Here is a 14,750-nt window from a genome sequence, read left to right on the forward strand (position 1 = left end):
AAGCCAGGCCTCGTTTTCTCCCAGGGAGACATTAGAGGCCTCGCTCTCGTTTGGGGGCCGGGTTCTCCTCGTGGGCGCAGAGGCCGAGGGGCCCGACAACAAACATTCACACCTGCCGACTTCTTCATTCAGCCTCAGAGATGAAGATGCAACTGAGTCGCTGGAGATTGTTTTTGTAGTTTTCAGAATTGAATTGTAAGCCCAGTTGGAAGCGGATTAATTTCACAGTTTGACGTTAACCACCGCAGTGTGAAATAAAGTTTTACTGCCAATATTCAATACAATATGAGATCACGGTGATCGACATTTCTGCTTTTCTAGTCGCTGATCTTTGATAATGTTCCTAAACAACCAGTCGGGTTTCAATTGACCCGAGATTCCTCTCGGTTACTTGAAGATGCGTTCAGGTGCAGGAGGTAAATTATAACGTACTCATGATGTGTTCACGTGTAATCTCGTCGTGTTGGTGAGAAACTTTAATAAATCCAGTTGTTTGAAGGAGATGTTTTAAAATGTTATCGATGTTATTATTATGAATATGGCCTGTGCACACGACTTCGACGCAGATTGTAAGACACGGATATACAAATCTTTTTCCTTATCATTTGAATTATGTGTGTGGAAAAAGCACTAAGTAAAATAAAAGCATAACAATTGGAATTGTTGATGGTTTGCAGACTTTAGAGTGGTTGAAATATTTTTTTGGGACTGTGGCAAAAGGCCTTTTTAATCTGCTATCATAAACTATATGATCACCAATTATCTTAAATGAGTATCAGTGATCTGATCTGCAATCGATCCGTGACTCTGATCCGTGAGTTTTATGATCCGTTCCTCGGTAGAAGTGACAAAAGGTTTCTTTAGTTCCTCAAATGGAATAAAGTGTGGAGTCAGAGCCGCGGCTCGTTTGTTTCTGTTGCGTTGCGCACATGTTTGTATGTTTATACCTTTGTTTCTATAGCGGAACACAATGTGGGAGACCAACACGTCTCAGGCTCTGACCTCACACACACACACACACACCACGCCGCTCTGCTGGACACACCAGGTTTGCCGGCGCCCGGTCAGGCCGCCGCGGCCCTGCGAGGGCAGATAGGGTTACAGTACTAACTGTTGTTGATTAGGGCCGTGCCTGTGGTGGGGGTCATCCTAAATTGAAAACACATCAGCCGCCAGGGTTCAGGCAGGATGAGGACCGGGGCCTCGTGGGGCGAGCAGCAGCGGCAGACACAAAATGGCCGTCCCTCTGCATGCCGGGGACCGTTTCCCCAGAGACGGGTGGCAATTATCGGCCGGGCTGCCGGGAGTTCACAATAACAGGTTAAAGGAGCATGTATCCCCTCGACGCTGTGGTCCTCGCCGTCTGCAGGCGCCCCGCCCCCAGCCCGCCCGCCACCGCGGGGAGCTTCCTGTCTCCCTGCAGCACCAGCAGACACGGACCTCCATGAGGCCAGAGCAGCTCTCTGGACGGACCCCCATGAAGCCAGAGCAGCTCTCTGGACGGACCTCCATGAGGCCAGAGCAACTCTCTGGACGGACCTCCATGAGGCCAGAGCAACTCTCTGGACGGACCTCCATGAGGCCAGAGCAACTCTCTGGACGGAACTCCATGAGGCCAGAGCAGCTCTCTGGACGGACCTCCATGAGGCCAGAGCAGCTCAATGGACGGACCTCCATGAGGCCAGAGCAGCTCTCTGGACTGACCCCCATGAGGCCAGAGCAGCTCAATGGACGGACCTCCATGAGGCCAGAGCAACTCTCTGGACGGACCTCCATGAGGCCAGAGCAACTCTCTGGACGGACCTCCATGAGGCCAGAGCAGCTCTCTGGACGGACCTCCATGAGGCCAGAGCAGCTCTCTGGACTGACCCCCATGAGGCCAGAGCAGCTCAATGGACGGACCTCCATGAGGCCAGAGCAACTCTCTGGACGGACCTCCATGAGGCCAGAGCAGCTCTCTGGACGGACCCCCATGAGGCCAGAGCAGCTCTCTGGACGGACATCCATGAGGCCAGAGCAGCTCTCTGGACTGACCCCCATGAGGCCAGAGCAGCTCTCTGGACGGACCTCCATGAGGCCAGAGCAACTCTCTGGACGGTCCTCCATGAGGCCAGAGCAACTCTCTGGACAGACCTCCATGAGGCCAGAGCAGCTCAATGGACGGACCTCCATGAGGCCAGAGCAACTCTCTGGACAGACCTCCATGAGGCCAGAGCAGCTCTCTGGACGGACATCCATGAGGCCAGAGCAGCTCTCTGGACAGTCCCCCATGAGGCCAGAGCAACTCTCTGGACGGTCCTCCATGAGGCCAGAGCAACTCTCTGGACAGACCTCCATGAGGCCAGAGCAGCTCAATGGACGGACCTCCATGAGGCCAGAGCAACTCTCTGGACAGACCTCCATGAGGCCAGAGCAGCTCTCTGGACAGTCCCCCATGAGGCCAGAGCAACTCTCTGGACGGTCCTCCATGAGGCCAGAGCAACTCTCTGGACAGACCTCCATGAGGCCAGAGCAGCTCAATGGACGGACCTCCATGAGGCCAGAGCAACTCTCTGGACAGACCTCCATGAGGCCAGAGCAGCTCTCTGGACGGACATCCATGAGGCCAGAGCAGCTCTCTGGACAGTCCCCCATGAGGCCAGAGCAACTCTCTGGACGGTCCTCCATGAGGCCAGAGCAACTCTCTGGACAGACCTCCATGAGGCCAGAGCAACTCTCTGGACGGACCTCCATGAGGCCAGAGCAACTCTCTGGACAGACCTCCATGAGGCCAGAGCAGCTCTCTGGACGGACCCCATGAGGCCAGAGCAGCTCTCTGGATGGACCCCCATGAGGCCAGAGCAACTCTCTGGACGGACATCCATGAGGCCAGAGCAGCTCTCTGGACGGACCTCCATGAGGCCAGAGCAACTCTCTGGACGGACCTCCATGAGGCCAGAGCAACTCTCTGGACGGACATCCATGAGGCCAGAGCAACTCTCTGGACGGACCTCCATGAGGCCAGAGCAACTCTCTGGACGGACCTCCATGAGGCCAGAGTAACTCTCTGGACGGACCTCCATGAGCCCCGCGGCCAGCGCCCGGCCAGAGAGACTCATGAGCCTCATCTGCAAACCGGAAAAGCCCCGGAGACATTTACTTTTACTCCTCGAATCAGATATTATGACGGTGATCTCAAACTTGTGCATCGCATACATTTCAAATGTAAACACGCCCAGACTCAGACGGATATTGCAGACCGGGAAACCCCCGTTGCATCCATTGGTATGATAGGATTTAATAAAAGTGTTAACGAATGTCCCATTAGTGTCATAACTGAGCAGATCACGTGTTCTCCTGATCTGGGTCACTATCAAGGATGAAGAGTCGATGTCAGAACGGATCAGGTGACTGGGAATAACTCAGAGATGGGATTATTATTCCTACATTCACCTCACAAAAGGCTGAATGTAAGCGTGTTTTTAAGGAGAAAAGAGACGTGGCTAAGTCGTTCCATGACGCCAACCCGACTCCTCGTATGGGTCGTCACGGCGTCATCGGGAGCTGTCGGCGCTCCGTTTTGTGTCGTCGTCCGCGGGGTCCTCCGAGCTGCTTGGAGCGACTTCTGAACACTGAACACGCATCAGAGCCAGACCTCGTTGGGTCGCTCCACATGCAGAGCAGACCGGAGTGTGTCGGAGCACGTTGGGCCGTGACGGCGTAGATCTGAGAGGCGACCGGCACGAGCTACACACACACAACGCACACTTGTCCCTCACATGTGCGTTGCTAATGCGGTCGGCGACATGCTCGGTTAAGGGACGCAACGAGTGCCAAACACTGATGAGGCGTCCTCCCGCCGGCTGGAGGACGCTCGGGACGCCCAACGCTGGACAAATGTCTCCTAAGCAGGACCACATGGCCGAGGAGGCTGATGCATATTAGGTCATGTGCTCCTTAGAATAATCACGTGTTCGCCATGTTATCAATCAGCTGATTGTGATAGTGTGTGTGTGTGTGTGTGTGTGTGAGTGTGTGAGTGTGTGTGAGTGAGTGAAGATAAGGTCTAAATTGATGTGAGAAGGTGGTTACGGTGATAGGAGTTCTTGAGGGAGACTGAGCTCACAGACAGTGATAATGCGTTGGTGGGAGCAAAGTCTCACAACACGGGGATTAAACCCGTAAAGGTTAATAAACTGATGGGAAAAACTTATTTGTACAATTCATCATTCAGCAAAAAAGTTTAATTTCAGTGCAAAGCTGAGTTTTGTTTGTCTTCTAGATTCCGTGTATTCTTCAGACACGACGGCCCGGATGCATGGAAACATCAACATGACACGGCTGTGGAAAAATATATTGAGATATTTAGGCAAGGTATAACATTTAAATATGAAATGTTATTTCTGCATTACATTAACATTATGATTTCTTCATAATTATTGTAAGTAAGTACAATTTACACCAAATACCTATTGTCATCAAATCCATTGTTATTTATATTATTTCTGTGTTTAAATATTATATTAATACAAAGGAACACATTGGATTTGATTCAGTGAATATTGCAGCTTAGCCTCATTTCACAGGGAGCAACACACCAAGAATATAACAATAAGGACATTTTTTACATTTTTTAATTTGATTTATTATTTCATTTTATTCATGCAAATATAGCTGTGTAGTTGCTATGGTTACCGGCTAAAGCAGTGGAGTCACACTGACTTGACCTGACCTCCCACCCCGTCATACTCACACATGGCGCCTCCACACGTCTCTGTTAAAGCCAAACACACGCAGCCCCCCCCCCCCCCCTCCAACAGCGATGAAGACGAGGCTCCCGTTCCAGACACTGAAAACATTCAAACATCGGGGAGAATTACACCTGGCGGAGGATGTTGTATTTTTTATTTCCCTCTATTCCGCCTAAATTGCGATGCGTGTGACTCGTTGAACACAGGAGCGTACGCGGCGGCTGCCTTTTGTTTCTGTTTCACATTCCTGAGCGGAATTTAACTTTTCCTCGCCCACGAATATCCAGGGGCGAGAGAGAAGAAGTTGTTCTAATCTCCGCTCGAGTCGTGTTGATCACGTGTGTGTGGGAGGTTTCCTCCTCCACTCGTGTTGTTCATGGACAGGAGGACGTGTCGTCTGTAGCGATGGATCATCCCCCTCTGTTGAACATCCTCTCTGCACGGAGGCTCGAGCCACCGGGCGTCTTCATCGTACGGCCTTCTGGCTGCGACTGCGAGGCCATTAGAAAACACGCTGGACTACGGTGATCAGCTGCAGGCCCTGGTCACTGCCCCCCCCCTCCACACATACAAACACACCACAGTCATGACCTGTGAATACACTCCACCAGGGAGCTGCTATAGCGTGGACTGGCCATGAAAGGTCATTTGTCACTAATACACACATTCTTGGCGTTGGCTGTGCACATAGTCCTTCTGTCTGCAACACAGAGACTTTTATTCCACTCCGCCTCTCGCCCCAATTACTCTCCATGCTTTCTGCTTCAGAAGATGTGGAGCGGGTTTCATATACCTGCATTTCAGGGAGCAGAGAGAAGACTGACGCTTATGTTCGGCTGCCTCCTGACCTGATGCATGGCCGCGGGAGACAAAGAGGTCTTTGTGGGGAACCTCAGAGACACCGAGTTCACGCTCAGGTAGAGGCTTACGCTGTCTGGATCGCCGCCGGGCGTTTGTTTAAAGTGGGTCTGAATTGTGAAATGAAATGACGGGTTTTAAAGTCGAGCGTAAGTTCATCGGGATTTTATTGATAATTAGTCATGTTGCGTAATCTGTTTTGGCAGACGGGCTCAGCCCCCAGTTTTAGGAAAGCTTTTTCTCACCAAATGTGGCAGATCAAATTAGCTGTGATCCGTTTGTTCGGGAGAAATGTTAAACAGCAAGTTATTTTAAAGGGGGGGGGGGGGTGAGCTGTCTGACCTCCAGCAACCTCAGACTTCTCCAGAAATGAGAAGAGCTTACATACCAACGCCCACCAACGCTGACCAACGCGTGGCCGGCGGCCGCGGTCCACGCCCGGCCTCGCCAAGTGTCCCCTCGCTGGAATTAGCTTTGTTTCACAAACTATTTCCTCAAGTCGTACACAGGGAGGTGTTTATAACCATCATTTGCCTCCAAATCCAAACTGATCTTCCCGTCACTTCCTGATGCGTCATCACACACAAAGGTAAGAGGGCGTAGGTCACATGGCCTGTGTGTTTTTAATTGCTCTATTGAGTGAATAGTGCTTAGGACTTGGGCTGGTCGGACCCAGGCCCCTCCCCCTCAGTGTTATTGTTTGTATTCCCAGGCTCAGGTTTTCTCCCTGTCGTATTGACTTGTATTAATTCTGAGTAAGATTCAAAGTCCATTTATTTCCTTTCGGTCTGGAAAGGCCTTGGTGACGCGGCTCCCCTGTGTTTATAGTGTTGCTTGTTTCGATGTGCGCCGCTCCTCCCCCGACATGATGGATCGCACGGCGCCGCCTTATCTGTTGATGTACAGTTCTAACCTTTCCAGAAGGTTGCCTCTCTTCCCTCTCTGCCGACCGGGCTCCGCGTCCTCTTCCAGCCTCCCCGCCCAGAGCTCAGGACGTGCAGCGCGGCGGCTGAATGAGAAGAAGAGCGCAGCCCTGTTCCAAAGCATCTAATGTAAATGTTTAGGTTTTGTTTCCCTAACATTTCCATATTAAGAGTTGGCGGGCGTGTGCGGCGGCGGGAACCAGGAGTTTGTGGGCCTGAGCTGTGCGGCGCTGAGCGGCTGAGCGATGTGTGTGACACCGCGCTGAACTCTCACTGCGTCTGGAGCGTTCTCCAGGGCTGCTGGCTTTGGCCCGTTCGCTCAGCGTCGTAAATCACACGCGCAGAACCTCGATCCGTGGACGGGGTGCCGGAGCATGGACCGCTGCAAGGCCTCTGGAGGAGGCCGTGTGCGTGGAACACGCGGCGCGGCCATAGCGGGCGATGTCACGACGACGGATTCTTGCACTCGCTTTTAGAATTTACGTGGTTAGAATATCTTGTCAAGAGTTGTAAGGGTCAAACTTCAAGGTGTTTATAATAAGCTCATCAATTTAAACCACATGAGAGAACAAATATTCACGTAATTATTATTAAAATAGCACCATAGGGTGTTTAAGGCAGTATTTTAATACAAGATGATTGATCGCAGGTTCACGGTTTTATGCACGTTACCTTGGAGCTGAACTCCTGCTGCTCCGTGGCCCTTCGGCCAGCTTCCTGTCTCGGTCTCCTGAGGCCCGCAGCACGGTTAACTGTCTGAGGATAGAGTGTCTGGGACCGGAGCGCTGTCAGCCGCCTGGGAGCCGAGGCGCTCTCCGCTCAGAGTTCAACTGTGACATGTCTTTATGCATGGCAGCTAGTGTTCAAAGAATAAGTATGATCTATATGAGGCAGAGAGGGGCCACCAGTTGCTCTTTGGGGCGTCATAAATAGCTTGAAAGATGATTCATTGACTTTGCGAGAGGAAGAAGTCGTGAAACGACGTCGCGCATTCCCGGCGAAGAGCTCCTTGGTTTTAATTGTTTCTACACCTTCCAGCAGTACAGTAGCGTCAGTGTCTGCAGGAGACAATAGCAGCACAATGGGGAGAGAACAAAGGAAGGAGATGGACCATTCAAACATCTTCTATTTAAATACTTTGAACTTGACGAGTGAGTTGCTTGGCAAGTCCTTAATTATAGCTTTTAGGAAGTGCGGTGCTTGCCAACTGAGACGAAGTTGCTCTGGCTTTCAGAGTGCGAGCAGCAGCTGGACGCTGCAGCGTGTTTCAGACTCGGTGTTGAACTCTGTGTGATCCGCCGGGTCCCAGAGGCTTCCTCCGGCCGCATCCCAAGGCCTCGCTGTGGAGCTTTGTTGTTTCTTGGAATATTGTTATTTCACTGCCATTGTAATGTGATCGAGTGTGTATCACCCTGTCACAAAGATCTTAATCTTCCTGGCAGCTTTTTTTTCATTTGATTCAACAAAGGTTTCCTGGATGGCGATCAAAGGAAACAAACTAAGTGACCTTATCTCTCTTGAATCAATCGCTCGTGTCTCATCTTTCTATCCCTTCACTTCGTGATGCATGCGTTTTTGTTTTCCTTCCAGATCCGACATCAACAGCCTTATTGTGCAGATGTAAATGGAACAGAAAGTGTAACTAGTTCTTCAGGACTCTCCGGCCTGACGGCAGCGACGTGCTTCGTGTCTCTTGTTGCGCTGCAGGTTCGGCCCCGGCCTCGTGATCTACTGGTACGGCTTCATCGAGGAGCTGGACTGCCAGAGGGACCGAGGCATCCTGCTCAAAGACGGCTTCCCCTCAGACATCGTCCTGTGCCACGCCGCCCGGCAGGACGGGCCGCCACGAGAGCCGGAGTAAAGACAAAGAGGGAAACGGAGACGCAACTAAGAGAGAGGAAAACAAGAAGGCGGGACGGGGAGGAACCGGGGTGTGAGCCGAGAGCCGGAAGCAATTTGGCTTTCCTGCGCAGTGAGACGACTCTGCCCTGAACTCCAGCTGACCCTCTGCCTCCTCCTCATGTAACGCTCTGCAAAGGGTCAGACTCACACCTGTGTGCAGAGACAGCGTCCGGAGGCGTCCTGCTCGGCCCCCGACCCGAGCAGGACGCCAGGCCTTCCTTATCAAGCCCTGGCCTCCGTCACTCCTTCCTCCTCCACTCCATACGCAGATAAGAGAGGGCCGGCCGGGGGCCACTGGAAGCCCGTCTCTCACCTGCGTCACTCGGGGCCCTCAGTCGCTCTCCGGAGGGAAACAGGACCGCTTCTAAAGACGGCCTCCATGTGACCTTTTCCACTTTATAAAATCTTTTGAGGTTTTCTCTTCTTTTTTTTTAAGCAGACATCGCAACTAAAGGTCATCACACAGATATCGTCAACATGTTGTATCTGCTTCTTTAGAGTGGATTATATAAATCAACTATAATTCAATAACTATCATTTGTCACTTTTTGCTTGCACGTTTTCACACAGCTGTGCTTCTGTTTCTCTCGATCTGGTTTGCCTGGTGTTGGATACAAACAGTTAAAGAACACGTTTATTTTAAATCGGTTTGTTCTGCAATTAATATTTTTTCTAACAATTCATGTGTTGAATATTTTCTACTTCCCTGATACTCAATGTACAGCGATATAAAGCATAGAAATAAAAAGTGCTTGCTTGGATTGTTTTGCTTCACAAATAAAAATGACTCTGATAATCCACGTTGTTGGACATGTTCTGTGTTTATTGACCGACTGCTTGAGTCACAACTCATCATCGAGCCCAGGGTTTGGTATCAGTCTGAAGGAAAAGCCCGGAACAGTAAAAACACCTTGATTGTTAAAACTTTGGCCCTTTGAAACATCGCCATTGGCAACCATTTTTATAATTGTTTTGCCTCTGTTCTTCATCAGTGGAAACTACTTAACATCTCAAATATAGCGAAAGTAAACGGCACAATGTTCCCTTTTTATAATATGTAGTTTTTATGTGTGGTATTTTATTTCTGTTCGTCATAACCAGACAACACTGCATGTCCTCAGCGGTTCGATAGACATTGTCGAGAGGAAGTTAAGTTTGACTGTGGGCTAAAAGCTGCTTCTAACCGTCAACATCACAACATCAGCTGAGCGAGACCCAGATGAACCTGAACAAATAAAAAAGGAAATGCGTTTGTATATTTTTTAAATGTAAGTCTCGGGACGTGAAGTGTCCCGGGATCTTTTAACTGGAGGGGAACGTTTTCTGCAAGACATGTTTACATCATCCGCAGCCCAACCGCTCACGGATCTCTTGTCAAGCCGACTCATAAATAGTATAATAATTAATCAAAATATAAGGTGACAACTTTTAAAAGATAGTGTTGACCCCTCCTCTCTGAATAAATGAAAACTAGCATCCTCCTAGGTCTTCAAGAGTAACACAAACAAAGATGGCTCCCCTCGTCTCATAACGTGGGCGGAGCCCAAACACGGAAACGGCTTGTTTCTGAAACAGAAGCAAGACCGACCGCCGGTTCAGAACCGCGTGCAGAGGACGCTGACTGACGATGGCCAGAATGTTGGTGCATTTACAAATGTGCCGGTAATTATTTGTGATGACAGTTTTCCAAATAAACCTCAACACATCCAAAACAATGGCATCAGCAGCCAGAATAGAATCCGTTGGCACTGCAGCCTTTTACATGTTGAAGAACTTACCCTTTGGTGATCACATTACCTGCATAGGAAGCCCAGCCCTCTCTCCTTTCGGATGAATACGCTCGAGCTCCTTGAGATCCGCGGCCACCCGGCAAACTCCTCTCCTTCCTTTGAGAGATTCTGTGGAGACAAATCTCTCTTTTGGATCATTTCAAAGACAATCTGAGTCCAAGACGGCCTGAAAAGTTTTCATCCGGAAGCAGAAGTTGAAGCCGATGTGTCCATCATGGACTCGTGTCATCCATAACCTCGCAGAGCGACATGGATATTATTATATGGAAGCAACCATTTGTAGACCTTCCATGAATAAATTATACACCTTTTTATGTTCTTTAATAACAAGTTCATTTGTTATTTGCCTGATGAGTGGGTGTTCCCTCATACTATCACAAGTATTTATTATTATTATCTTTAGGGCTGAATCCCTTCATTAATAACGCTAACTTATTCATTGTGTGTGTCTTCTGGATTTCTGCACGGCTCCTCTCGTATTATTGGTATTATACTGTTTTGTATAATAAGCTTCCAGGGATGGCTGCCAAGACGCCTCCGGAGCGTTGTAAAATACAAAAGTCTTAAATTCAAATCGAAAATATTCCACACTTTTCTGAAATATGCTGCTTTCATTCATATTTTGCAACAAATCATTTTGCAGATTCACTCAAAATGTCATTAAAGGTTCATTTTGAATACGGAGCGCCGCGGATATCAAACGTCCGACGATGTCCACCTCTCCTCGTTTCTCACAAACCAGCTGATTCCTGTGGGAACGAGTCAACAGGTCAACGATAACGGAGCCGTCCCATTGGAGCGGAGATATGATCGGTGAACTTTACTGTCATTTGAAATCAGCTCTGCGTAACTGTAGAGCGACGCACCAATCAGAGAGCTGGAAAGCATCACGCTGTCCTCCTAGAATCTGTCTGTTCAGCCAGAGATCTCTGATATGCCAACGGATGAGGATTATATGATGTGTCCATCCCACACTCACGCTGTGATCATTCCCATTGTACAGTGTTATTTCATGTGCTCTTGTCGTGAATATTAAAAGCATACATGTGTATTATATACACATTAACTGAAGTTAGGAGTAGAAACACCTGATGTGTGACTATCCAGCCGCTGCCAGTTGCACTTCTTCACAACCTCAGTTCCTTTTATGAGCAGATACTAATGGAAGCACCACAGCCAGGTCAGGAGAACCAGAGGAGAACATAAAACTGAGTGATGCTTTCAGAGGCAGATATGCACTGCCGATAGGGGGTCGCTGTGCTGTCCTCTTCTTTATGGCACACACGGCGATAAGAGGGAAGAAAGAGAAAAGGTGACGGACACACGGCCATCTCAGAGATCTCAGAGGAAGAGGCGGGTACCGGCTGCAGCACGGAGTGAAGAAGATCACGTGTTTCCTTTCAGGGCAGAGACTTTGCAACAGTCCGTCAGCACTCGCCTGAGGAGAGATGAATCAAAGCCGACCTCAGGTGAAAGACAGAGTGAGACAAATGAAGGAAATGATGTTTTCCTTGTCTTACTCCAGTGTAATCTGTCTCAATCCGGACCCATGCATTCTGTCATTGAGGAGAACTCCCACATATAGAATCAAAATAAGCACGTCTATGTTTGTTCTGCACACTCATGCGTTGGAGAGGTATGGTATGTGGGGGTTAAATACCACTAAAGTGTTGCTTGATTTGTTACCCTTAAACCTCTAACCCTCAGCTGGCTCCCATCTTGGCCTTGATCCCTCCGTGAGGAGGCCAGCGGGTCACCGCGGGGTCGCCAGGCGGCCGTGGCTTCCTCTGCCAGCCCCTGGTCCATGTGGAACAGAACAACGGTCCCCATGTGTCCAGTTAAACTCGGCCCGCTGCCTGCCCATGGAATGCTTAGACATCGCTTTATGGCTCCTGTTGGATACAAAAACAGGGCTTTTCTACTCAGGGAGGAAAAAACCTCTATTGAGTAAGAACAGAAGAAAAAAAATGGAAAACAGCAGATTCAGTTCCTCTCAAGTCAGCCTTCCTGCCATTGTTGTCCAAGATGGCTGTCGCACAAAAGAGGAGCCAGGGTCAACTCCAATAAATTAGGTTCTGCACACAATGCGCACTAAATACAGCTTCTTTTTTTCTTTCTCGCTTTTTTTTATCCACTTCAAAGCCGACGGCCGACATCGGCGTCAGCTGACAGTATTTTCATGACGTGGGCGTAAATATAGAAAATAAACTTCCATCTGGTGATTTTTTAAGAGCCAGACATCTTTATTTTGTGTTTTCCTCGCCCTCGTCTCCACCTCTATTTAGATTCATTGTTCTTGTCACAACAATGGGGCACTCGAGTGCTCTCCAAATAAGGCCCGCTTGGAGAGGTCATTTCCTGGGGACAGGAACACGAGTGCTGTGGAGAAACGTGATCCTCCAGAGGCCTCCAGTAACAACACGACTCCAGATACAGGAACTTTACATTGCAAGGGAAAGAATATGCTCAGGAAAATACGAGTATTATGATAATACATTCTGTGTGAAGGAGAAACGATTGAAGACATATTATTAACCATGTGATTCCTGGTACAATATTACCAAGAAATGACATTGAAGAACTATTTAGTGACACATTTTATTCAGTCGGTTACTAAATGTGTGACTCCCATGTGTCGGATGACAGCAGCAGCCTCTCTGTCTGGGCCTGCCGGCTGTTGGACGTCCGCTCACCACTCGGACGTCGCTCTCGGCCCAATCTCTTCACGATCCCGCTGTTTTATGCTTCTTCGGCCGAGCTGCTAGACCACTGAGACCCGCAATGGGAGAGAAGTCCAGAACCCGAGAGCGGCTGAAGGTTCTTTCCCTCCAGCAGACCACCAAACGGACTTCCTCCACGCTCCGGTGTTCTTCATAGCGCTGGCCGCTCGCTGCCCCAGGCGGCGCGGGGCTGTTAGTCGGGATCCCAGGGTGGAGAGAAATAAGAGCTGTCGTAGAATCAGAGTCAGAGCTGCCAATTTAAACAAAATCATGAAAAAGAGTTATTTAAAATCGCTCCTGACGAGACCCGGATGACGTGCAGCCAGGGCCCGGTGGAACATTCAGGTTCTGACAGCCAAGAAAGAGCAACTCAAGTCACTCCCTGTGAGGAGGACCAGCTTGGCAGTTGAAACCTGAATATCTGTGATGGTATAATATGTGAACCAGAGAGGTGTTGACTGGGCATCTTGCTAATTGAGGTATTCCATTTAGAGCCAAGCTCCCATTTGTAAAAACAGTGGCGCTCGGCGTGTAACCCACGCCTTCAGACACACCAGGAAGCATATTTAGAGTTCCTTCCAGTGAGAACTGATACACTGAGCGGCCCGATCCCGTCCCGAGTTTAGCCGAGATGTCGTACGGCAGCCACATTTCACCGTGTCTGTTTTGGCTTGTCAGCTTTTGTTTGGACCTATTGTTCTAACATGCATTGTCACGGATCAAACGGAGGAGGGGGAGACCTCAGAAGAGCTGCGAGTGGAACGGAGGACGCGGTAAAAGGTTAGCTGCAAGAGGCTGGAGACAGAATGTGATTGAGTCAAAACAAACCCGGCTCACCCGCGGCCTCCTGTCCTCAGGCCTCCTGTCCTCAGGCCTCCTGTCCTCAGGCCTCCTGTCCTCAGGCCTCCTGTCCTCAGGCCTCCTGTCCTCAGGCCTCCTGTCCTCAGGCCTCCTGTCCTCAGGCCTCCTGTCCTCAGGCCTCCTGTCCTCAGGCCTCCTGTCCTCAGGCCTCCTGTCCTCAGGCCTCCTGTACTCAGGCCTCCTGTCCTCAGGCCTCCTGTCCTCAGGCCTCCTGTCCTCAGGCCTCCTGTCCTCAGGCCTCCTGTACTCAGGCCTCCTGTCCTCAGGCCTCCTGTACTCAGGCCTCCTGTCCTCAGGCCTCCTGTCCTCAGGCCTCCTGTCCTCAGGCCTCCTGTACTCAGGCCTCCTGTCCTCAGGCCTCCTGTCCTCAAGCCTCCTGTCCTCAGGCCTCCTGTCCTCAGGCCTCCTGTACTCAGGCCTCCTGTCCTCAGGCCTCCTGTCCTCAGGCCTCCTGTCCTCAGGCCTCCTGTCCTCAAGCCTCCTGTCCTCAGGCCTCCTGTCTGCAGGCCTCCTGTCCTCAGGCCTCCTGTCCTCAGACCTCCTGTCCTCAGGCCTCCTGTCCTCAGGCCTCCTGTCCTCAGGCCTCCTGTACTCAGGCCTCCTGTCCTCAGGCCTCCTGCAGGCCTCCTGTCCTCAGGCCTCCTGTCCTCAGGCCTCCTGTACTCAGGCGGCGGTGACGATGGAGACGAGCATCATGGGATGAGTGGACCACAGGTTCTGATGGGTGCTGAGAGAAAGGCTTGAATCCAGCGCCATCAGAGCCTCTGATGGACCTGTGCACACCGAGGCGGCCGCCCTCCCTCAGATGGACCAGAGCATTCGTCAAAACAGGCCTAAACAATAAATCCTGGATTAAAATCCTGACGCACAGAGGAGACGACTGTACAGACGCAGCTTCATTTTGGAAATATTTGAAAGGGCAGATGTTATTGATGAATTCATTAAATGTTGCCACAGGCAACACAA

The 14,750-nt window shown here is 50.3% G+C and overlaps 1 protein-coding gene across 4 annotated transcripts in view; it reads left to right on the top strand.

Annotated features, from left to right (window-relative positions):
* The window catches only part of cdin1 (CDAN1 interacting nuclease 1), a 63,713-nt gene extending 54,500 nt beyond the window's left edge, over window positions 1–9,213 (top strand). For all 4 annotated transcript variants that reach the window (XM_056426101.1, XM_056426102.1, XM_056426103.1 and 1 more), the window contains one exon: window positions 8,219–9,213. In XM_056426101.1, the coding sequence (XP_056282076.1) occupies window positions 8,219–8,372 (154 nt within the window). In that variant the 3' untranslated portion in view covers window positions 8,373–9,213. The remainder of the gene's footprint in view (window positions 1–8,218) is intronic.
* The last annotated feature ends 5,537 nt before the right edge of the window (window positions 9,214–14,750 follow it).

Source organism: Pseudoliparis swirei, chromosome 11, assembly GCF_029220125.1.
Source record: "Pseudoliparis swirei isolate HS2019 ecotype Mariana Trench chromosome 11, NWPU_hadal_v1, whole genome shotgun sequence".
In the NCBI taxonomy this organism is placed as follows: Eukaryota; Metazoa; Chordata; class Actinopteri; order Perciformes; family Liparidae; genus Pseudoliparis; species Pseudoliparis swirei.